Source organism: Durio zibethinus, chromosome 17, assembly GCF_047325235.1.
Source record: "Durio zibethinus cultivar Kanyao isolate XHJ-2024 chromosome 17, ASM4732523v1, whole genome shotgun sequence".
In the NCBI taxonomy this organism is placed as follows: Eukaryota; Viridiplantae; Streptophyta; class Magnoliopsida; order Malvales; family Malvaceae; genus Durio; species Durio zibethinus.
In genome coordinates, this window is record NC_143178.1 from 24,301,483 (window position 1) to 24,324,809 (window position 23,327).

The following is a 23,327-nucleotide window of genomic DNA, read 5'->3' on the forward strand; positions in this document are numbered from 1 at the left end:
ATTTATTAATATTAATATATTCGTATATATTTATTTATAATAATATTTTATTAATATTATACTATTTATTAATATATAATATTATTTATGAATATATTATAATATTTTTATTAATATTTTATTCATATATTATATTAATAATATATTATTTATTCATATCATATTATTTATTAATATAATATTATTTTATTAATTAATATAATATTATTCATAAGTAAATTTATGTTCAAAAGTATTAATATATAGTTATATTTATAAACAATTTTTTTTTTTAAATATCTTTCCCTTTCAATTCCATAAGACAAATTTTTAAAAAATGATTTCATTTTTTATTGACCAGTAAATCATTTTATATTGACTAGTTAATTTTTTACTAAACAAATATATGAAATGTGAAATTATTTTTTAAAAGTCATTTTTTACGAAATAAACAAAGCTTTAGTTTGAATAAAATTTGAATTTAATTCGATAATTATTGATAAAAACTCAAGCAGCTTGATTTATCAAATAAATCAAGTTTGAATATTTTAATATTCATATTAAGTAGTTCACAAATTTAATAAAAATTTTAAATTTGAATATACTTTTATTATTTAATTAGAAACTAATATTTTATCCACATGTATAGTACCTTATATATTATTTTGAACTATAATTTGAACATATAATTAAACTTAAAATCAAGTATGAAAATCAAGTTCATTTTTATTAAACAAATTTAATCGAAAGAGTTCGAATAATTTAATTTAATCGAATAAATTCGAGTAGTTCGATTTTAATATCTAGTAAAACTCGAACTTAAAAATTAAAATTTGATCAAACTCGAATTAAATTATGAGTAACAAAATTTGAGTCAAAATAAAATTCAAACTTCTTACTATATAAGTTTGGCTCAATTCGATTACACTCGTAACTTTGGATGTAAGTATTTTTTTTTTTTATTTGTGCAAATATTTGCATATTTGAGTACTAATTCATTGATTTTATTTGAAAAAATATATATAAAAAATTATATGTGGACATAAATCTTACTACTTCCAATTTAGAATATATAGTTATTTTACATTATAAAAAATAAGAATAACGCTAGAAATATCTAATAAAAAGCAAAATTATTTTAATATAACATCTCAAAGATTAATCATTTTAGGTTGTTATCTTATAAGTAATTCAAAATATTCGTATTTACACTATCTTATTGAGCATAATACAAGAAGGCATGACATAAAAAGACGTCGACCGAATAAGGTTTTTAATAATATATTGAATGATATGTGTTTTTATGTTAAATGATTTATACCCTGAGATATGTTGCCAATTTTTTTAAACGTAAATTGATAAATTTTATTATTTTTCATTTATAATTCGTTGTTAATTATACAATTTATTTAAGTTCTATTTAGATTGATAGTAAGACCGAAAACAGTAATAAAAAATATTATAATTGCGATTAAAAAAAAAAGTTATTGTATATGTGATTGAAAAAAATAATTTTAATGAAAAATTTATGTTGAATGGATTTCATTGTAATTGACATTTGAATTCAATTGATGATGCAATGAATTCAATCGTACTACATTAAAATAGTAGTCGAATCCAAATGGACACTTAGTTTTGATTTGGTAGTAGGATATGATTCATGTAGATGGTGTTTTTAGGTGTGCAACTAGAGGAAAATTGTATAAAGATTGATCGAGTGAAAACATGAGTATACGGCAAGAAAATACAATCAAAGAGAGTCGGAGTTAGTTTTTCAGAATGTGCTCAGATGCTCAAATCGGTGAAAAAATTTAAAAGTTTGGTGAGAATGAAGTAAACAAGGAATACAGAGAAAGTTTAGAGTAAGGATGCTTAGTTCTTATATACCTAAACATTTTTTTTTAACATTACGAGAAAAAAAATAATGACATGATCAAGATAATTGACAATTAATAATAAATCTATATAAACTCGAAGTGGAGTCACGTGAGTGATTGTATATTACATTTAAAGCTCCCAAATGAATATGAGTTACATTTAATAATCTCTAAGTAAATTAAAAGTCATTTATGCTACTTTGAAGTGATATTTTGATGGGATATTAGTAGAGGTGTTGGGCAAATCTCTTTTTGGTGAGGAGCAAGCATGTTTTATGATAAAAAGTTTAAATGTGTTTATGATGACGAAATAATCGAATATGTATTAACTAATCGGTCAAAGAAATTAATCTTATTAATTGAATAAATAAGTACAACAACTTTTAATTTTCATTTAGATGAATAAGACACAATAGTTATCCAAAAAAAAAAAAATCAAATCAAAAGAGAAAACAAAAACAATAACAATCAGGTTATTAAATACCATATATGATTGTGCTGCATTACATGGGGCATTAATGCTTTCATTCGTCTTTGTGGGGCATTCACGTGGGGAAGAGCAATACAGAGTTACATAGTGTTTTGGATGTGGATTTTGTTGATTTAGATTAACTAATACCAAAAAAAAAAAGGCCAATGGCTAAGAAGAAAAAGAGAAAAGATTGCAAGCTGCAATCCAAGTGTAGATACTAGGCGTTTTCTCAAGATTCCCTCGATAAAATAGATGGTCATTTTTTTTTTGGCTAAAATTTTAAAATACTATATATCATATGAAATGATATAAAATGCGAATTTGATTTTATTCTACAAATATATATCAAATTTATTATTACAAAATGGGATTTATTTTTACTTATAATATTTAAGTTCGATTTTCGGTGTCAACAATTTTTTTTAGGGGATGATATGTAAATCTAACGTAAGTAATCACTGAGATGTGCATTATGTTTTGATCCTAGAATGAAGCAATCATCTTTAGCTAAGAGGAAAGTTTAATGTTCATATATATACATATGTTTTACTTAAATTATGTAAATGACTCCTATATTGATATGAAATTTGAACTTTAGTTCATAAAGTATAATTTGGGGATAATATTTTATTTAATCCCTAAACTGTTATATTTTTTAAATGTGGTATTTAAATAAAATTTTTTTAATTTAATACTTAAACTATATTTTTGTGTATTAAAATTTTTTAATTCTTAACATCATTAATAAAAAATATTGATATAATATAAATATCCAATAAAATATGATACGTGTTAAAAAATTTAGTCAAGACCACGATATCAATGCTATATCAACATAAAAAAATTTAAAAAAATTCAAAAATAATTTTAAAATTTTAAAAAAAATTTTGAATGAAAATTTTATTTTCGTATAATTGAATTTGATAATATTGATTCAATTATTAATATTTTTAGCATTTCATTAATTTACTGACATGATCATTAATGTATCATTAATTTTGCTTCTGACATGATAATTTAAATGGGAATCAGTTTTTATTTTTATTTTATCTTATATTTACATGACATTTCGCTATTTTTTAATTGTTAATAACACAAAATAAATCTAGAAAAAAATAGTTTAAAAGAAAGTGGGTTGGCCCAACAGGAATGGGCCTCTGGCACTATTGTTATAAAACTTTTATTAATTACAAAACCCTACACCTTCATATAAATCATTCACTAGAAGTAGCAGTAGCAGACCAGCCGCGCATCTCTTCGGTCCATCGCCGGTAACATACCTCTTCTTATCACATTGAATTGTATTTCACAGTCTGATTTCACTTCGATTTGACACGTAATCTGTTTATGATTTCAGAAACAAGTCGCGTACCTTTTCTTTTTCCGCTATGGCAGTCACTTTCTCCGACATGGGCTCTGCTGCTGGCTTGAAAAAGCTTGATGAGTACCTCCTCACTCGCAGTTACATCTCTGGGTAATTTTCCAAAACCATTTTAAAATAAAATGTTCTTCTGTTGTTAGCTTTGATCTTGGTTTTTATTGATTTTGTAGATACCAAGCTTCAAAGGATGATATCACCGTCTACGCGGCTCTCTCAGGGGCCCCATCCTCTAGCTATGTGAATGTTTCTCGATGGTATAACCACATCGATGCCCTTTTGAGGATGTCGTAAGTTTTTTTATTGTTGTCTGCTTTTATGTGGTTTAATTTTAAGTTTATCGATGTGGGATTTGGATGTTTAGCAGAACTCTACTGTTATTTGTTATTTTAGAGGTGTTTCTGGAGAAGGGTGTGGTGTGACTATTGAGGGATTTGCTCCTACAGAGGCTATTGCCACTCCTCCAGCGGAGGATTCTAAGGCAAGTTGATCTGTGCTTATATGTTGTTTGAATTTAGTAAACTGGGCAAAATTGATGGTTTGCTGATTTGTTAGGTGCTTGAATATATTTTGCAACTGTAGGCTGCGGCTGCTGAAGATGATGATGATGATGACGACGATGTAGATCTGTTCGGTGAAGAGACTGAGGAGGAAAAGAAGGCTGCGGAAGAACGTGCAGCTGCCGTTAAGGCCTCTGGAAAGAAGAAGGAATGTAAGCCCTTCAACTCGTTTTTACTACGAGTGAATCTGTTGTGCTATTTTCTGACATTGTTTAGCATGTGTACTCTACATTGGTGGTTTTAACTTGTTTGGAATTGTCCTTCTTTATTCCCAGCCGGCAAGTCCTCTGTGTTGTTGGATGTTAAACCATGGGATGATGAGACTGACATGAAGAAACTTGAAGAAGCAGTGAGAAGTGTCCACATGGATGGACTGCATTGGGGGGCATGTAAGTGGTTAATAAGATATGATTTTGTTGTAGGCGTTTTGTTTAATTGTGTGAAATAGCTCGGATAGTTTTCCCCATCCAATCAAATCATTGTTACTGTTTATGCTGAGCTGACTTCTAAGGGTAAAACCCTGAAATCAGATTAGAGAAAAAGAGAGCGAGTGGTTAAAGACAAAGGTTGAGAGTGGTCATTGCATTTGTGTTTCTACGCTCAAATTAGAGATTGGTCAAAGAGGCATATAGGAAGGAGAATATGAAAAATATAAGAAAGCAATATGGATCATATGGTACTTGGATGGTGTTATTTATACCTTTACTGTGGGGATCTCGGGCAGACTAGGTTGCTCGAGGTCAGCCTGAGAGTCAAAGATGACCTGGCAGGTCAAGCTGAGTTGGATGTTGACCATCCAGTTACAAGATGACAAGTCAGCATTTGAAGAGGTCTAGTGAGTAGACTGGTGAGGTGTTCGAACTAAAGTGGCACCATGAAATTTGGATTGACACTTCAGCTTGGTCAAAAAGTAAAAAATGTCACTAACGGTCTACTGATTGATTGTCTTTAATGAGGGAAAATGACTATTCTGCCTTTTGGACCCAAAAATGTCCCTAACAGTTTACCTTATGTATGTCATCGGACATAAAGTTCTTTTCATGTGGCAGGTAAACTTGTGCCTGTTGGTTATGGAATAAAGAAATTGCAAATTATGTTGACCATTGTGGATGATTTGGTATCGGTCGACACTCTCATCGAGGAACATCTGACAACTGAACCTGTTAACGAGTATGTTCAGAGTTGTGATATTGTTGCGTTCAACAAAATATGTAAGTATCATATTCTGAAGTGCTTTTCGGATGTCATTTCATCCCACATTATTTACATTTGAATTGTGTTATTTCTGTTTCTTCTTGCAGAATGGGTGTCTGTTGCTGTTTGGAATGCATGCGATTGCAGTTTCTTGGAGAAGCCTTCTAGGATGATATATAAGCCTATATGTTTTAAGATTTCTACTGTGTTTTTGTTCACTAGAACTCGATTTAAGGTTTGTGTCTGTTACTTTTGTGATGGATATTTCTCCTTTATGGCTGTATGGACAACTTTTCTTTCTGAATGGATCATTTGACTATATGGAGTATCAGTTTTGTCAGGCACTCTTAGAGCAGATTTGAGCTATGTTGTGTTGGTTCAAAAAATCTGCCGAATTAGGGATTCATTTGAATGTAGATCTTATAATTTAAAATATGCTATAGTGATATGTTTCGAGCATGATACAAATAAAAAATATCAGAGTGATACTGTTTAAAATTTTATTAATAATTATATATGAAATTATAAATATTTTATGGTTTAGTGTTGAAATAAATTTAGGTATGTAATTTTTATGTAAAATATAATATAAATATATAAATTTTAATATTTTATATTAAAATAGATGAATAGTTAAATCTATTTAAATGTGTCTGGCGAGATACACTTTCACTTCAAAATAGGCGCCGTTTTACGGTTGTAATTCAGCCTTCAAAAGAGATACGTGAGATCATAATTGAAGAGAATGAATGAATCTTGTTAATTTAGAATCTGAGCTTAAAGGAATTTGTTCTCCTAAATTTAGCATAAAACATTGATCTAGATCCAGCTGCTTGTGCGGAATCTGAATCACAAACAGGCCCACCATTCGTGCACCACTCATCATCATCGCAAAACAAATGAGGATAGGAATTACAAAATTCGGAAAAATTCCTAGAATTTAGAGTTCATTTCGGAGTGTGGGAAATGTTTTTTGGATTGAAGTACGTTTCTAAGGATATAATCAAAAGTTTAATATTTTATCGATAAATTTATGCATAATATTTTAATATTTTATTGAGTAATTGTGGGTAAAATATATCTTTAATCTTCCAGTGCTTTTGTTGTTGGGAATAAGGAATCCACCAAGACTAACACAGTTACTTTGAAGGAGGAAAAAAGTGCTTTTATAGGGATAATACGAATTTTTGTGATTTACCCTTCTCAATCCAACCCATAACAATTAGTAGTAAAAATCATATAATAATACTTATAAGATATTTGAATTCGATTAAAATAAAATTAAAATTTAGATTAATATTGAATTTAAATTCAAATTATTTGATTTATCAAATAATTTAAATTTAAATATTTAATTTAAATAGTTTATTAATCTAATTAAATTTTTATATTTTAATTAAAAAATTATTATTTTATATTCATTTACGTGAATTTAAATTTAAATTCGAATTCAAATATAAATAATAGAATGTAAATTCAAATATAATAATAAAATTTTTTTTAATAAATTAACTTAATTGAATTTACTTAAATAATTTAATTTTTATATCAAATCAAATTTAAATCTAAAAATTAAAAATTAATTAAATTCGAATCACAATTTAAATTGAATTGAGCTCTCCTTTCTTATTATATCATCTCGACTTGTTCTCCTCGATAATATCCTACTAACAACAATGTATAAAAATGAAAATAAAAATAATAATAGACTGTGTTAAACGACACCGTTCAGCTAGCAGCTTGCGGCTCATTTTTCTAGCTTGCCTCCGATCCAGTGGAAACGTAATTTGTTTGGGTATGAAAGAACGAAAGAACGTGAGAAAATAGTATTGAGGTAGAGCGAGTGCGAGGAAGAAAATGCCGAAGAGAACAACGCACACGTACTCAAGCGAGGACGCTGCACCAGATGGACCTGACTCTGATCTTTTCGTCTACTATTGTAAGCACTGTGGTTCCCACGTCCTTATTACTGGTTGGTTCCTCTCTCTCTTCTCCTCCTTTTCCTCTCAATCCAATCGAATCTTCTAATTTCGCACCGATTAGGTCTAGAAAACGAGGTTTTATTTGAGAAATCTTGTGGAAATAATTTCATTGTTGATTCTCAATCGTTTTATCTAGATTAAACATTTTGAACGCCGTTTCTTCTGGGTGAAAATTCAAATGTTTTTACCTTGTTTATGTGAGGATTATTATTCTTTGATACGCTATCGAAGTTCCTGCACCTTTCGTGGCGTCTCTCAGTTAGATCTGACAATCTCATATACGACACTACATGAAAACCATACGAATAAAAAACACGAAGATGACATGGTTTAAAATTTTAACAAAAACCATAAATAGGTTTAACAAAACAAAAAAATGTATTTCATGTTTTCGTTTCGAATTGTATCATATAAGTTTTGTGTAAAATATGGCATGAACATATGAATTATCAGTATTTTACATGACACAAACACACGAATTGTCAAGTCTACTCCCAGTCCACCACGACTTGCACGTAGCTTCTCTTGATCTAACCAACTCATGCCGTCACCAATCCAGTTCCCAAGGAACTAGACCTTATGCAAAGCACCTTTTTCACATAGAGCTGTATTCCAGATCATAAGGGAGGCTATTATCTTCTTCACCCACCGTGATAACAACCCAGGAGAGGTGTCTCAGAGGCCATGTTTTATAATCCAAAAGGTCACTTTCGTGGCTTGAATGGGTCAAGAAAAGTAGGACCCTTCAAACAGATCGTTTTTGGGGCTTGATTTTTTTGAAGCCCAGTTTTCCACTTAATTTTCAACTGTATATATAACAAGGAGTGGAGCTGGAGAGTCTCTCTCCCCAGCTAGGCTACAATGTTTTATTGTTTGAAATTCTGAGTCTGGTCTTCATTGGTATTTGCTTTTTGCTTACCCACTATGTTTTTTTCCTTTTCGTTTTTCTCCTGCCCGGTTGAGCTGTCTGAGGTAGATAGTGCATCCAGTAAACTCTTTTGGTATTCATCTCCAGAGCTCGGTCAGATACTTCAGTCCTTCATTCTTATCCATCTAAATATCTGGTTTCCATCTGTGTATACTGGCCTGCTAAAGCAACTGCTTTGGATCAGCTTTTATGTGGTAAAGCCATGATTAAGGCAAAGTTAGGTATTACTGTTTCATAATGGTGAAAAATGTTCAATCTTTCTCTCTTGGCCACTTTTAGGCCAAGTTATCTGCTTCGATTCGCGTTTCCATGGCTTCATGGAAAAAGGTTTTTGAAATGTGTATGTAGTAAAACCTTGTGATGAGTTTGTCCATAAATCTAAGGATAACTGCAACTGCAAATTTCAGAAAGTTACAGTCTAAACGATGTGTGTGACTCAACAAGGTCATCTGCATCCTAATGGAGCAGCTCAAACCTTAGCTTGATGTGCAAACCACAAGTTGTTGGTGAAATTGAATTCTAATATGTAATTTCTAGATCTTGCATCTCGTTCTTAACAGACAAAAATAATAATAAAAAAGATTGAAAGATTGAAATCCTCTTTTATCTTTTTGACGTTCTTCTTTTTGACAGATATAACACTATTTGATTGATCTTTTATGGTTTGAACTTGTTAGTTGCTTGATTAATTTAGATATTGCCTTTTCCCTTACTGAAATATATTTGTTATAAGATACCCAATTGCAGAAAATGCCCAAGAGAAGGACTGACAAAGCATATGTGTTGGACAAGAAAAAGCATCTTGCTAGGCTTAACATAACTGAGGCAGGAAAAGTTCTCTTGAGGAGGTATTTAAAGTTTTCTTTGATTTATTGCTGTTTTGCATAATAATGGCTGATCATCATTCACTTGTTCTATATTTCCTAATCTTTCGTCTAAAATCATATTTTTAGATGCTATGTTCCGTAATTTCTTAATAGATTCATTTTCTTAAACCATTTTACTCTTAGTTTTGGCTACTGGAAAAGAGGAGGAAAAGGGGGGGGGGTGATTCTTCCTTTAACTTTTAGTAATTAAACTACAGTTGCACGAAAGTTTGTAGTTGTGAACATGGTACCTTCTTTCAGGGGAGAAGGGAAATTGGAGAAGCAATTCCGTATGAACTGTATAGGTTGTGGCCTGTTTGTTTGCTATCGGGCTGAAGAAGATCTGGAAACTGCTTCTTTCATTTATGCTGTTGATGGTGCCCTTAGTACAGTTGCTGCAGAAACGAACCCGCAGGTACTAACAATGATTGTGGAGTATTCTTTTTAATCCATCTTCCGTGTTTCTTCATTTCTTTAGTTATTTAGAATTTGCCAATATCTATTTTCGAGGACTGGAGCACACATCTCTGTCAGAAAAAATTTCTTACCCATTTGGCTTTCTCCAAGCGACAGCCAATATAAATATTTGTATGACTTAAAGCTTCCTTTTTCTGGTTTCCTTTATGTTGTAGGATGCTCCTGTTCCACCTTGCATATCACAGTTAGAGGGAGGACTTGTTCAAGTGGCCATAGAGGTGGAAGATCGTGCACAACGTTCTGCAATTACAAGTAAGAGGCTCGTTCAATCACCTTTTTTATATTCTTTATGCACACCTTTCCTCTCACTCCCTCATATTTCCTGAAATATTTTTCCAACACTAGAATGCGTTATCTGCTAAACCCAATTCTTGTCATTTAGTTCTCTTTCCAGTACACAGGTTTGAGGACCTCTTTTTCATGCTTAAAGAGACCAATTCAGGCCTCTGATGGAAAGATCATACTTCCCATCTGCATCTAAAGAACCATGGAGTATTTTGTCCACAACTCTTTGAGGAGTTTAAAAACATATCTTAATATTTATGGTATTGGAAACACTATTATTTTAATGCCAATTTATACCATTAATAAGCTGCATACAATCAGTAGTGGAGGTGGGAGATTAAGTATGAAGCAAGGAACTCAAGTTTAAGTGGATGACATGATGAGCTAGACATAGGCATTCTAATTCTGATCTTTGATGTAATCTGGATGAGGTCAAAATTATGTTCTACGCAAGAATGGGAATGTTATTGACAATCATTACTCTAGTCCTGGGAGTAGGTTATTCTGGGAGTAGGTTAAGTGCACCTAGCTAGGGTTTTGATTAACGACATTGTAAGGGAATGGTACCAGCATTATTGGTCTTCTTTTGTTGGTCCCATTCCCACCGCCCTTGGACTGGTAAACTTGAAAGCCCCTGGCATCTCACCCTGGCATCTCAATCTGTGGCATGATTTGGGACCTCCATGTACATGCTGCCTTCAAAGAAACCCTCAATGTAAATCAACAAAGTTGAAGGAAAATGATACTATATTACTTAAGAAATCTAGAATTCTTGAAAAATGTTTTTTTAAGAGGCAAGTAGATATTTTTTGCCATAACAGGCAGAAACCATCATCTTTTTGATATCTGTAACCCTTCAGGATGCTTTACATGTTAGTCCTCAAAACTGTGAAGGATGAATATATCTTTTACTAGTCCTGATTGTATAACTTTGTCCTGGCCTTTTATTCTTTCCAGGAGTAAATGCAGATGATGTACGAGTCACTGTAGCTGCACCTGCAGCCCGTGGTGAAGCTAACAATGAACTTTTGGAATTCATGGGAAAGGTTTTCTTCGTTTTTATCCAAAGCTACTCAATTAAGCTCAAATATAGTATAAATCACTTTAGGAAGCTGAGTTGAAGTTATCCATCGGTCTTTTACGCAGGTGCTGGGTCTGAGACTGAGCCAGATGACTCTTCAGAGAGGATGGAATAACAAATCAAAGCTTCTCGTGGTAAGTAAATTGAATCAAATGCCCTTAATTGTATGTTAGTATGCCTGTGTATGTGCGCTCATGCTGTGGGCACTTGCTAAAATGTTTTAACTGTATAGTTTTTCCATCAGCTGAATCTCGTGCGTAAGTATCTGTCATCCTTTCCCATATTGAATGTTACCTCTCAACCTTGAGTGGCCATTGCAGTCTGGTAAAAGTTTCACTTTGAATTCTTGCCTGCCAAAATCCTGCGATTGATTTGTTTTTCTTTGCATCATTTGCACTCTATTTTCAAGAACGATCACCCATGCTGGGCACTGCTTCCTTAAGATTATGGGCAATTTTCTAACATTTTGATTCTTGCATCAGATTGAGGATTTGTCAGCCAGACAGGTGTACGAGAAACTTCTAGAAGCTGTGCAACCTTGATGCCTTTCGGTTACATTTTGGGTTCAAATTCTGTGTCAACCGTGAGAAATGACGTTACCCTTAATGAGTCTGTTCAACTGTGTAATTTATGGATTTTGCTTGGATTCATCGTCTAATGTCAGCCAAGTTTGTTCTTTTCAGACAATAAGCTCTTTGATTTGTCAACGATTACTACAATTTAGAATAAATTGATAAAAGACTTTAAGTAGAAACCAAGCATACTTGAGTCTTAAGCACCTCACTTAAGGGGACAAAAATGTTCTCACAATGAAAGAAAAAAAAAGACAATAATTTCAGAATATGATGCATCACTCGGCAGTTCAAGAGGAAGCACCGCTACGTAGAGATTGACCCTTTGATTTCCGAGGAGCCAACTGAGTCTCAGGCTGCAAAAACAGTCAAGCATTATGAGATGCAATGTCACACTTAACACAATGGTGTTCAACAGATGAACAAAATGAAGATTCCTAGGCATTTGACATCAATAATCAATGACTTTAAATTAAGGGCTATTTTCTTGTTGAATAATTACCGCTTTTTTGACAGGTTCCTCTTTCTCTGACAAAATCAGCTCAATGTGGCATGGTGAAGACATGTAAGCTGCCAAAGGAAAGCAACATAAGAATAAACTCGGAAATTAAAAGTTAAAACCACCCCATAAGTAAAATAAGGTAGTAAAAAGAAATCACTCACGGTTAATTCTTCCATGTGCACGATACGTTCGGCGCCTTTGCTTCTGCGCTTGATTCACTTGGATGTGAGATATGAAAAGTGAATCTACATCCAAGCCTTTCACCTAAGAAAAAAAGTGGGGAGACGATGCACAAGTTTAACAGATAGGAATGTGGCTGCAATAGATTAAAATGCCAATTCGTTGATATATACCTCTGCGTTGCTCTCGGCATTCTTGAGCAAATCAAGAATGAATTTTGCAGATTTCTCAGGCCAACGACCTTGTCCGTTAGAATGGCGATTTTTAGCCTGTGCAGTTCGCCCAACTCCACCACAGAAGCGCCTGAATGGAATGGCTTGCTTGTGGGCCATTACATCCTCCAAGTACCTTTTTGCCTTCGCCAAAGGCAACTTTCGGATTGCAAAGGCTGTTTCCCGTGTATTCTGTTAAATTAAAAGAATAAACGCATTATTACTAACTCATACGTACTTTACACAATAATTAGATGTCTCACTGTTATTAGTCATATTAGTAACACCTTAACCATTTTAAACGCCCAATGCCACAACTATCGAGAGAGTACACATCTAATAGGTATCTTCACATAAGCTCGCGAGACAGTTTGAAATATGAAACCTGAAGGTCGACAATGATATTCATAAAACAATAACTAAGTCATGCATTGGAACAAAAAGCAAACCAAGTTGAAACATATTGAATGTCTCATTGTTATTAGTTATCTGACCAACACCTCAACCATCCTAAACTCCCAATGGCACAGCTACCAATAAGTATCTTCACAAAATCAAACGAGACAGGTTGAACTACCAAACCTGAAAGACGAAAATAATCATTCATAAAACAATAACTAAATCATGCCATTGGAACAAAAAGCAGACCAAGTTGAAACATATTGGATGTCTCAATGTTATTAGTCATCTGACTAACACCTCAACCATCCTAAACTCCCAATGCCACAGCTACCAATAGAGAGATACACATCGACCCGAAGGACGACAATAATCATTCATAAAGCAATAACTAAGTCATGCCATTGACACAAAAAGCAAACCAGAATCATATCGTGATTACATAGTAAAACAATGTCGAGGGATTCGGGTAACAAGACAATCAAGCAAAAGTATGAATCTTAATAAGCTACATGTAAATTACTCAGATGATTAATCTAATATCATTGAAGGGTGAAAAATGCACCTTTAAAAAGCTCCTAGCAACAACAAAATTCAAAGAAAACAATATTTCATAGCCAGATAATCACCGAAAATGAATCAGCATACCTTAAAATGAACACGAAGGTCAGAGCCCTTGGCTTTGCAGGCTGAGACACAAGTCATGAAATAACTAACAATCAAGTTCTAATCTTTTTCAATGAATTAAAATGAGGTAAGATATAGAAAAAGAGGGCATAAAATCCCATTGAATATCGCATTTCCGTTTCGTACATTTTCCCACCTACCAAACAGAATATTAAACAAGATCTTAAGTAATTAGTAATAATTAAAAAAGAAAAAAAATTTAAACTTACACTTGGTGTGGTTGTCTGGCTCTCTTGAGTACTTCACCTAATAATAATAGTGACAAAAAAAACAAAAACAAAAAAGTCAATAAAAAAACAGAAGATGAAACAATTTGAAAGTAAAATTGAATTTTTTCAAGAAAAAAGGAATAAGATTTCGAAATGAAGAAGATTGACAAACCATGGCTGCTGCTTCTGCTCGTAACCAAAGAGAAAACCACCGTGCCAGGGTTTTTAGCATATAGGGGTGATGGATTTTAGGGTTTACCATTTTTGGGCTTCCGTCGTTTTCCCTTTATCCAGCCCAAATTTTTGGTTTTCTTGGCCATTTCATTTGGGCCTCACCACTCAATAAATGAGTCTTTTTGGTTAACTACAAGCCAATAAGAGTTTGCCACGTGGAGTATTGGGAGGGCGAGAAAGGAAAAGGGTCGAAGAAGCAAGGGTTCAGAGTTGGAAAGGGGACAGCAGATTTGGGTTTGTCTCCGTCTTTCCTTAAAAAAGGGAAAAAAATTCAATTTTTTCTTATTTTTAAAAAGAAAAGGCGAGAAAAAAGGCGCTCCTTTAACCGATCTGAGAGAGAAAGAGCAGAGCAGCGAAGCCAAAGAGTGAAGCAAAGCAGAAACCGAACCGGACACGACTGCTCAGCTCTTTGACATTGTAAGAGAGCTTTGTTTTTTCTCTGTTAATCATCAGAATCGCCATAGCTTTGTTTGTTTTTTGAAATTTGCAGTTTTGTGTTTTGGCAGCTTTTGAGTTAGAATCACAGGAAAATTGCATGCTGAGAAATAGTATTAGGGTTTTTGATTCATGCCCAAGATTTTAGTTCCTTTTTCAAATTGGTGTTTTTTTTTTTTTTTTTTTCAGAGATTGAGATGATTTGGGTGTGAATGTTGAAGAATCAAGATGGAAAGTTTTTTTTTTTTTTTTTTTTTTTTTTTCTGTACCCAACATCTTATTTTGATGTTATTTTTGTTGTCAAAAGCAGGGCTTTGGTTGGCTACATGTGGGATAGTATGCTTTGGGAGAATAGTGTAGTTTAGCTTCTGAGAGATATTTTGGTTTAAAGTTGGAGGCTTGATGAATAACAATAACCTACCAAAGAATTTTGGGGCTCAATCCCAGTTTGGGAATTCTGGGGCTGTGCCAAAGTTGCAATCGACAACGATGAGCAATCAACCTCAAGCGCAAGGTGGGCCTCAGTTTCCGGGCCATTTTCAATTGTCTGAGCCTCAAGCACAGGTGCTTGCACAGGCACAGTACGTGCAGGCTCATGCTCAAGCACAAGCTCAGGCTGCCCATTCCCAATTCCAAGCTCAGGTGCAATCGCAAAATGTTAGTAATAGTAATGCCACTGCCATCTCTTCCCCTGCGGTTTCCTCCCCTGTCTCAGGAAGTACCAAGCGGTCTTCTCAGAAGCCATCTTCTAAAAATTCTGGTTCATCTAATAGCAATATGGCTTCTCTGTTTAAAACAATGGAGTTAACCCCGGCTGCTCTTAGAAAAAAACGGAAGCTTCCTGAGAGACAAATTCCTGATAAGGTGGCTGCAATCTTACCAGAATGTGCTCTATATACTCAGTTGCTTGAGTTTGAGGCTAAGGTGGATGCTGCTTTGTCAAGAAAGAAGATCGACATTCAAGAGTCACTTAAAAACCCTCCCTGTGTTCAGAAGACACTTAGACTGTATGTTTTAAATACTTTTGCCAATCAGGGACAAACAGATCCTGACAAGACGAGTACGGAGACTCCATCATGGTCACTTAAGATTATTGGTAGGATATTGGAAGATGGGAAAGATCCTGTTCTGGCTGGAAAGGTGCAGAAATCATACCCAAAATTCTCATCTTTCTTTAAGAAAATTACAATATACTTGGATGCAAGTCTCTATCCAGATAACCATGTGATTTTGTGGGAGAGTGCTAGATCACCTGCCCTTCATGAGGGCTTTGAGGTGAAGAGGAAAGGAGACAAGGAATCTACTGTGAGAATACGACTAGAAATGAATTATATGCCTGAAAGATTCAAACTTTCACCTGTTCTAGCAGAAGTCCTGGGAATTGAAGTAGATACACGCCCAAGAATCTTGGCTGCAATTTGGCATTATGTGAAGTCAAAGAAGTTACAGAATTATGAGGACAATTCCTTCTTTGCATGTGATCCACCACTGCAGAAGGTATTTGGGGAGGAAAAAATGAAATTCATTATGGTTTCACATAAGATAACACAGCATTTAACTCCTCTACAGCCTATACATTTGGAGCATAGGATCAAGCTTTCAGGGAACTGCCCTGTTGGATCTACTTGTTATGATGTCCTGGTTGATGTGCCCTTTCCGTTAGAAAGGGAAAAGTCTTCTTTCCTGGCAGACATGGAAAAGAACAAAGATATTGATGCTTGTGATGAAGTAATTTCTGCTGCCATAAAGAAGATACATGAGCATTGTCGGAGACGAGCTTTCTTCCTTGGTTTCAGCCAGTCTCCTGCGGAGTTTATTAATTCTTTAGTCGCTTCCCAAAGCAAGGATCTGAAGCTTTTTGCTGGAGATGCTAACCGTAATGCTGAAAAGGAGCGGCGATCTGAATTCTATAACCAACCATGGTGAACCTTGTTCCACTTATTTTGTTTTTGTTTTGATGCCTATGTTTAACATGAATCTGTCAAAATTACCTGTTTTACACTGCTTGATCTTGCTATTTGATTTATTTGGACTAGTAGAAAAGAAGAAAACTGGATGAATTAGTACTCTCACTGAGAAGTATTTATCACCGGTATTGATTAGCAGTCTATAGAAGAAATTCTTAGGACTCGCTAGGATTATGCAATCCCAGGCAATATAATTTACTATTTTGACATCTAGTGTGAATTTCTAGCTATGAATAACTGCATTATTTTTTGGTTTCTCTGAATAAAATACAGTATGATCTAGCTATGAATTTATCCTGGTTGGTATGAAAGAAACATGCCCTATAGAGCCTAATGGATCATAGTGTTGCTTTGGTTTTATTTGAAAATTGTAGGGTGTCCGTGGGGTGTTAAAGTTACCTTTGGAGCACCATTAAAATGTAACAATTTCTTCATAAAAGCATTTTCTGACAGGCTTTTTGCCTTTTCCCTATTTTCTGGATCTTTTAGGATTGAAGATGCTGTAATCCGTTACCTGAATCGCAAGTCTATGGGAGGGGATTCTCTTGGAAGCACTTAGCAGGGTTCTGTTGAATTATTGATTGTTCATATAAATTTCTAGGCTTCTAACTTTTGGCTTGCATCTTATTGCTTGTTGGTTCGAGGGAACATCAGATGCCACAGACAAAGAAAACATTCTAAGTGGCACTTTGGATAGAAAATTTCCTCTTCAAGTTGTCTGAATTCAGCATGGCATTTATCAGCTCCATCAACCAACACATTTGCTTCTTTTGTTGTATTGCCTAAGTGCAAAATGCTTAGGTAGTTAGCCCTTCCATTATTTCCAAGTTGTCCCAATCATCTCCAAATTGATTTTATATGGAGTTTGATTTCTAGAATATTTATTTTCGATTCTGCTATCAAGGGTTTGTGATTGATTCTAATTAAAGGACTCAGCAGTTGTAATGTAAGTCGATTTGCTTTCTATTTTCTTAGGTGTATAATAGCTGAACGCAATTTGTATCCTTTTACTAGTTAATAGTTCATCTTTATATGGGAAAAAGAGAATTTATTCCCTGTTATTTTTCTTTGCTGTTGATTCGTTTTGCTTTTTGCATTTCTACTACATGATGCTAGGCCATTCTTTTCTTCATGTATTGCCTGTTAAATCAGCAACCAAGTTGTCAAAAACAAAGGATGATCCGTCTGCATTTGTTATTGAATCTTCATTTTGATTGAATCTAACCATTCTGGTTTTGTCGTCGCAGCTCGTTTAGCCTTCCCTGGAGCAAACAGGTTACAGCACCTCTCTTGCTTAATTATTTTTTTGAAGAGAGATCGTAGCTTTGGGTAAGAAAAATGATTAATGGTTGAATGAACTGAGTTAAGCCTCGAGTTGTACAATACCTTTTGTTTGAACTTGTTTTATTTCTCTCATTTGTCTCTCTACATTCATCACAAACCACATTGCATTATCAAAGAATCAAAATTTCCAAAATGTCCACATTTTGTTCTTGGGGATGAATTAATTTGATTTCAATTAGGCTGTTTATTTTTTGATTTTAATGGAATTAAACAATCGAGTCAAAAGCAAATAAATTTCACCAAAGTCTTAATAATCAATTTAAAGGAAGATAGTAAATAAATTTCAATAAAAGTAAATCAAAACCATTTTAAAACTTGGAAGTAATTACACAAATATTACAAAAAAAAGTTTTAAAATTTCAGCGGTGCCCCTATTGCCCCCATTGTAAATTTGTCTCTGATTCAATCTTATTGTTTTCAGAGAACACTATTCTAAGCCAAACCTTACCTTTTTGGGCAACTTTCCTAAGTTAAACCAAAGACAACATGATCGCCTACTTCTCTTACCTCTGGCTGCGTATAGATTGAGATAGATATATCGTCAGTCCGACTTCTGAGCTGAACCATTTACACATTTCAAGCGCGCAATCAGCTCATCCTGCACAGTTCAATGCATCATTAGATGGGACCAGAATTTGACAGTAATTAGTTAAGCATGTAAGTAGATAGCCTTGAAAATGTAGTTTCATTGCATCTAAAAGGTAAACATATCATGATACCGATATCTATTGTTGGACTATTAAATATAATCAATCCAGAGGCTTAAGATTAAAAGAAGACTTTATGACGGTATCCAAGAAAGCTTTCACGAGAACATGCCTTCTTTCCTTTGGGTGAAAGTCCTCTTTCCTTAAGAAGGGCTCGAAGCCTCTCTACAGTCAAACTATGGTAGTCCTTCTCAGCTGTACGACTGCTCGATCCCTCTGCAAGTTTTTAAGTCATTAGGAGAACTCAAGATAATAATTCTCAGAATAATGAAACCATTACTCAAGAAAAGGAATGATTGAGACAGAATTTTAACAGAAAAAAAAAAAAAATTCATACTGATGCTGGCGGAGAATGGGGTGGTCTTGTGAAAATGGAATGGCTTTATTCATATTACATGACAAGTTACTAAATCATGGAACTCATCACTAGAAAACAATCAGAAAAAAAAAAAAAGAAAATTGAAATCTCTAACTATAACCAGCCAAATGTAATCCATAATCTGTGTCAAATTTGCTACGTTTCCTTCTAATTGAAGACATCTCATACATCCAACTTAGTCTGATAAGTTTGTATGGATAAGCAACATGAAAAGTGAAAGAATCCAACTTCTAACAGGTGATCAGCCAACATTGTGAGAGGATAAAAGTTTCAAATCGAGAGCATTAAGTCATAAAGGACCAACAGATAGGCCAAAACTGACATAAAATACAGAATCTAAAATACTGCATTGGCATTAATTAGCATTCTGTAGAACAATTGTTATTCAAAGTAGAGACTGAATTGTATTATAAAATCGTTTTTAATATGTAAAATAATATCAGCAATAAATGAACATAATGACATTCTAGTTTCTTGACAATGTTGACCCCATCCATTGAACCATGCAAGTGAATACACACATAAGTACTAGTACAAAACATCCATTGACTGACCTGATCGAGAACTACTTTGTGTATTGGCTTTCTTTGCTGAAGCCCTGCTATCCATGACTCTTTCAGCAGGCCTGGGGTAAAAAAAAAATTGGCAGGCATCAAACAATCTTAGCCTAGACATCAAGTATGATCACATGCAACAAGATGCCTTTTTGCTATACATATCTATAGGAATGCAATAGCACATGATGTAATCCATGCAATTTGCTACAAACAGCAGGCTGAATGAAGCTATGAAAGGATGTTTACATCCCGATGTCCCGAATGAGGGTTAAAATGAATCATTAGGCAACTAACACAAATATACCCACTAAATTGCAACAAGACAAGTTAAGTCTCATTCACCTAAGAAAGATAAAATCAATACCTCTTTCTAGGACCCTCAGCTGTAGCTTTCGATTCCTTTGAACTGGAATCACCCTTCTTGTTATTAAGCATAAGCGATCTAATAAGTATGTTCTGTTGGTTTGTCTTTATGTGCTGATTCTCTGGAAGCACAAGGCAGAGTAAGATTATCTAGCTTGTGAATAAGAAGAAATCTTAAAACTATTTCTTGCACTAGTGCCTAGCTTCTTGGGAATCCACAAGATACCCACCAGAAAAATGCATTCATATTCAAATTATAAACAAGCAGATTATATCACAGATATTGGATGTTTCCTCCACTATCTTACATTTATGCATAAAGCATGAACCAATAACATATAAAATAGAAATAAAATGACAATTGCAATTTAATCACCATTCAACACTGAAGATATATATTCATACTATTAATAGATATGTGACTAAGTTACAGCTGGGAAGAAAGATAGATATAGGGCAACAAATTTATATCCTTAAGATGGATAAATAAATTCCGTATACACTGTGCATTAGGAATATGTTAAACTCGCAACTATGGAATCACATAAACAAACTCTTGCAATGAGTTCCAAATCTTAAATTTACAATGAATTTTTCGATCACTTTTCTGTTTAACTATTTTCATAAAATAGGTGAGGTTCAAGGGTACATGTTGATTGTAACCTTAATTCAGCCAAAAAGAAAACTAACCCATTAAAAATATGAAGGTGGAAAAAAGGACAGAGCTAAACCAGGTGCCAAAATGCAATTAAGAGTAGTAAGCCTTACAAATTGTTTCTTCAATATACAAGTAATAGCATTAATAACAGTAATTAATGATTCTTAAGTTGCAAATGATTCTTAAGTTGCAAAAAGCAGAGAATTTGTGGACTAAGGGCCATGTGTATATTAAATCAAAATAAAAATTATTTGCAAACTCTCAAAACATATTGAAAGTCCTTAATAGGTTGAAGTTTACAGCCACCTGGTGGAGAAGTGTTGTGCTCACAAATATAAACTCGCATGCCCCCCTGCAAAATTTTGCAATATAAGCAACACTTTTCACAAAATGATATGCTCTTGGAACAAGGAACTAATTCTTCACAAGAAAATAACGACTAAAAAAAATTACCAGTTCAAAATCCAAAAGCAGAAAAAAATTTATGCCAAGAAATAAAATAATTAAATGAAAAGGACGATATTAGTTAAAAAGATCCAAAGATGCATTGTACATCAAAGAATCTTATTAGCAGCAATATAGGTGATTGCAATAATTCAAGCTGGACAGCCACCCAACCAGTTTCCCCTCTTAGTAAGTTGGTTCATTAGTCAACTAAGTGAGAAACTCTTCTTAGCTTGTTTCCCTATTAGAAAGGCAGAATATGAATGGACTGAAAAATAGGTTTTACATTTGTATATGTTTCAAGAGGACTCCTTGAAAGAAATAGCACAGAATACTTAGAGAGTTGCCAGAAAGGGAGCTGCTGAATGGGCTGGACTCAAAAACTGGATGCTCATTTAAAGAAGGAAACAAAAGCAGGGGAGACGAAAGAAGCCAAACGGGCAGGGACCTCCACTGCCTTACAATCTTCCAGCTCATCTTTGTGGCAAAATAGAGTTAAGGTAATTGGAAAAGAAAATGGTACAACAACACAGAGAGATAATACAAAAAGCTGTTATTTGAGTAGTATCTTGACCCCATTGAAATATAAAACAAATGGGGAAGTTGCTTTATTTTGAAATGTAGGGGGACAGGACAATAAAAAAGATGACCATAGCATGTCCAAAGTCCTAAAACAACTGAAACATAAGAATCCCAGGTTCTAATCAGCTAACTCCTAAACCCTCATTACTTAACACATGAAAGGAACAATTAGATAGTGAAGGAATAAAGGTTATGCTGTATCAAATGCATACGTGCAAAAGGAAACATGCTTAGAAGACAATGCTAAACGGGCAAACATGGCATTGAACTCGATTGGTAAATTGAAGTGTTTGATAGCCAAAAATCATAGGAAATTATGCCAAGTTGAAATTAAGAACCCCTAAAATAATATTACTAGGGACAACCCAAAAATGGTATCCCAAAAAGATCATACTTTAAAACACATCTCTATATACAAATCCTGACCCTGTATCAAAACAGTGTATTTCACTAATAAAGAATCTTCATTTGCTCAAACAACAATTTGTTCTCTACTTTCCACGTCAAATTCCCACACCATAAAACCATAGCAAACCATCCATCAGACACGTAAACTTACTAATCAAGATAGCCTAAAACCTCGATTTAGAACCCTAAAACAATTTTTTTCGCTGCAAAAATTATACGATCCTGCTTTAAAATCGTTCTTCTAAGCTAATCATAACCATTATTTTAGGCTGAATTCAGTGAAACTACTTTACTTTAACAAACAATTCTACATTTCTTTTACTTGTCGCATTTTCTCGAGAACCAAGCAAAAAAATCAAGAAACAAAAAAGAAGTGAAATCAATTAAACAAGCGACTGAAAAGCGCGAAACGAAAAAAAAAAAAAAAAACCAGATTGGAGGAGATGACGGTGGAGGAGAGGTGGCCCCGAGAGGGAAGGTTAGAGAGGAACTTGGAAGCGCCAGAAGGCCTTTGATTATGATCAAAGGACTGAAAAGAGGAGCCCTCCATTAGCCTTTGAAACAAAAACCCTCGCCTCAATTTCTTTTTTTTTGTTGGAAAAAAAAAAGCAAAAAGGGGGTAGAAATAAGAAGAAGAAGGAGGAGGTGAAAAGTCGAAAAAGGGCAGTGAGTTATATATATATATATATATATATATATATATATATATATATATATATTTGTGTGTGTGTGTGTGTGTGTGTGTGGACAATATTCTGCTCTGTTTGGTTGTTTGGGAATTTGCACGGGAAAACGAAAAAAGATTTCATGAGAAAAGTGGATCCGGGCAAACAGTTCACTGTTGTATGCAATCTAGATTTATTTATTTATTTTAAGGATTTATATTTTATATGTATTGATAGTATATAATTAATAAATAAACTTAAAACTTGAGAATTAAAGTTAATTTTTATTATTTACATTTTAAGATTTTTATTTTTTTAAAAAATTAATCATTAATGATATAGTAAATATAAACTCTTATTTTATTTAAAAAACTTTTATTTTAATATAAAAAACTAATTTTTTTGAATTAATATTATAAATAGTTTTTAAATTATAATAAAATATTTAATATGATATATAAATTTAAATTATTTAATAATACAATATTCATCCTTAACATCGTTAATTTTCGATGATAACACCGAGACAAACTTAACTACTTAATTTTGTTTCTGTAACGGCATACTATGGACAAAGTTTGGTATTTCATCCTTGTTCAGTTGGATTTTATGAGCTACCATCCTTAACTATAATTTAAAAGTGCTAATCTCCATTTTTCTTTCCACCCTCTGTATATATTTTTTAGAAAAATCTACTGACGGTTAATTTTGTTTACATACTAAAGCCAAAACCTTGTAAAAATT

At 33.5% G+C, this 23,327-nt stretch overlaps 5 protein-coding genes across 17 annotated transcripts; 3 read left to right on the forward strand and 2 right to left on the reverse strand.

Annotated features, from left to right (window-relative positions):
- Window positions 1–3,566: 3,566 nt before the first annotated feature.
- Window positions 3,567–5,788, forward strand: LOC111289780 (elongation factor 1-delta-like). Its single transcript, XM_022881099.2, has 8 exons — window positions 3,567–3,599; window positions 3,686–3,802; window positions 3,880–3,996; window positions 4,100–4,187; window positions 4,289–4,418; window positions 4,542–4,655; window positions 5,316–5,477; window positions 5,568–5,788. Coding segments are annotated over exons 2-8 (699 nt in total). The 5' UTR covers window positions 3,567–3,599; window positions 3,686–3,716; the 3' UTR covers window positions 5,570–5,788.
- A 1,459-nt stretch (window positions 5,789–7,247) lies between these two features.
- Window positions 7,248–11,833, forward strand: LOC111284959 (UPF0235 protein At5g63440). Of its 5 annotated transcripts, none has more exons than XM_022874148.2 (7): window positions 7,248–7,399; window positions 9,118–9,218; window positions 9,498–9,651; window positions 9,869–9,965; window positions 10,956–11,044; window positions 11,145–11,213; window positions 11,562–11,833. In XM_022874148.2, the coding sequence occupies exons 1-7, from the start codon at window positions 7,367–7,369 to the stop codon at window positions 11,619–11,621; spliced, it is 603 nt and encodes a 200-aa protein (XP_022729883.1). In that variant the 5' UTR covers window positions 7,248–7,366; the 3' UTR covers window positions 11,622–11,833. The 5 variants fall into 5 exon arrangements, with proteins under 5 accessions (XP_022729883.1, XP_022729848.1, XP_022729856.1 ...); XM_022874113.2 differs by having other exon boundaries at window positions 7,250–7,432; window positions 9,104–9,218; XM_022874121.2 differs by having other exon boundaries at window positions 7,252–7,399; window positions 9,104–9,218.
- Window positions 11,799–14,117, reverse strand: LOC111284979 (large ribosomal subunit protein uL22y-like). 5 transcript variants are annotated; one of them, XM_089746702.1, is made up of 9 exons: window positions 14,013–14,058; window positions 13,841–13,877; window positions 13,593–13,633; window positions 13,046–13,127; window positions 12,833–12,930; window positions 12,507–12,737; window positions 12,315–12,417; window positions 12,154–12,221; window positions 11,799–12,007 (listed from the first exon to the last, which is right to left on the reverse strand). In XM_089746702.1, exons 5-9 carry the CDS (start codon window positions 12,839–12,841, stop codon window positions 11,942–11,944), a joined length of 477 nt encoding a protein of 158 aa, XP_089602828.1. In that variant the 5' UTR covers window positions 12,842–12,930; window positions 13,046–13,127; window positions 13,593–13,633; window positions 13,841–13,877; window positions 14,013–14,058; the 3' UTR covers window positions 11,799–11,941. The 5 variants fall into 5 exon arrangements, with proteins under 5 accessions (XP_089602828.1, XP_089602829.1, XP_022729896.2 ...); XM_089746703.1 differs by lacking the exon at window positions 14,013–14,058 and having other exon boundaries at window positions 13,040–13,127; window positions 13,841–13,863; XM_022874161.2 differs by lacking the exons at window positions 12,833–12,930; window positions 13,046–13,127 and having other exon boundaries at window positions 14,013–14,117.
- Window positions 14,118–14,274: 157 nt separating this feature from the next.
- On the forward strand, window positions 14,275–17,888 carry LOC111284939 (SWI/SNF complex component SNF12 homolog). Of its 5 annotated transcripts, none has more exons than XM_089746696.1 (3): window positions 14,275–14,491; window positions 14,820–16,431; window positions 17,724–17,888. In XM_089746696.1, the coding sequence occupies exons 2-3, from the start codon at window positions 14,912–14,914 to the stop codon at window positions 17,797–17,799; spliced, it is 1,596 nt and encodes a 531-aa protein (XP_089602822.1). In that variant the 5' UTR covers window positions 14,275–14,491; window positions 14,820–14,911; the 3' UTR covers window positions 17,800–17,888. The 5 variants fall into 5 exon arrangements, with proteins under 5 accessions (XP_089602822.1, XP_089602824.1, XP_089602823.1 ...); XM_089746698.1 differs by lacking the exon at window positions 17,724–17,888 and adding an exon at window positions 16,966–17,537; XM_089746697.1 differs by having other exon boundaries at window positions 14,282–14,491; window positions 14,817–16,431.
- Window positions 17,889–18,097: 209 nt separating this feature from the next.
- On the reverse strand, window positions 18,098–22,511 carry LOC111284985 (protein LOWER TEMPERATURE 1-like). Its single transcript, XM_022874174.2, has 6 exons — window positions 22,349–22,511; window positions 20,791–20,836; window positions 19,828–19,948; window positions 19,461–19,531; window positions 18,640–18,743; window positions 18,098–18,418 (listed from the first exon to the last, which is right to left on the reverse strand). Exons 1-6 carry the CDS (start codon window positions 22,466–22,468, stop codon window positions 18,362–18,364), a joined length of 519 nt encoding a protein of 172 aa, XP_022729909.2. The 5' UTR covers window positions 22,469–22,511; the 3' UTR covers window positions 18,098–18,361.
- Window positions 22,512–23,327: the final 816 nt, after the last annotated feature.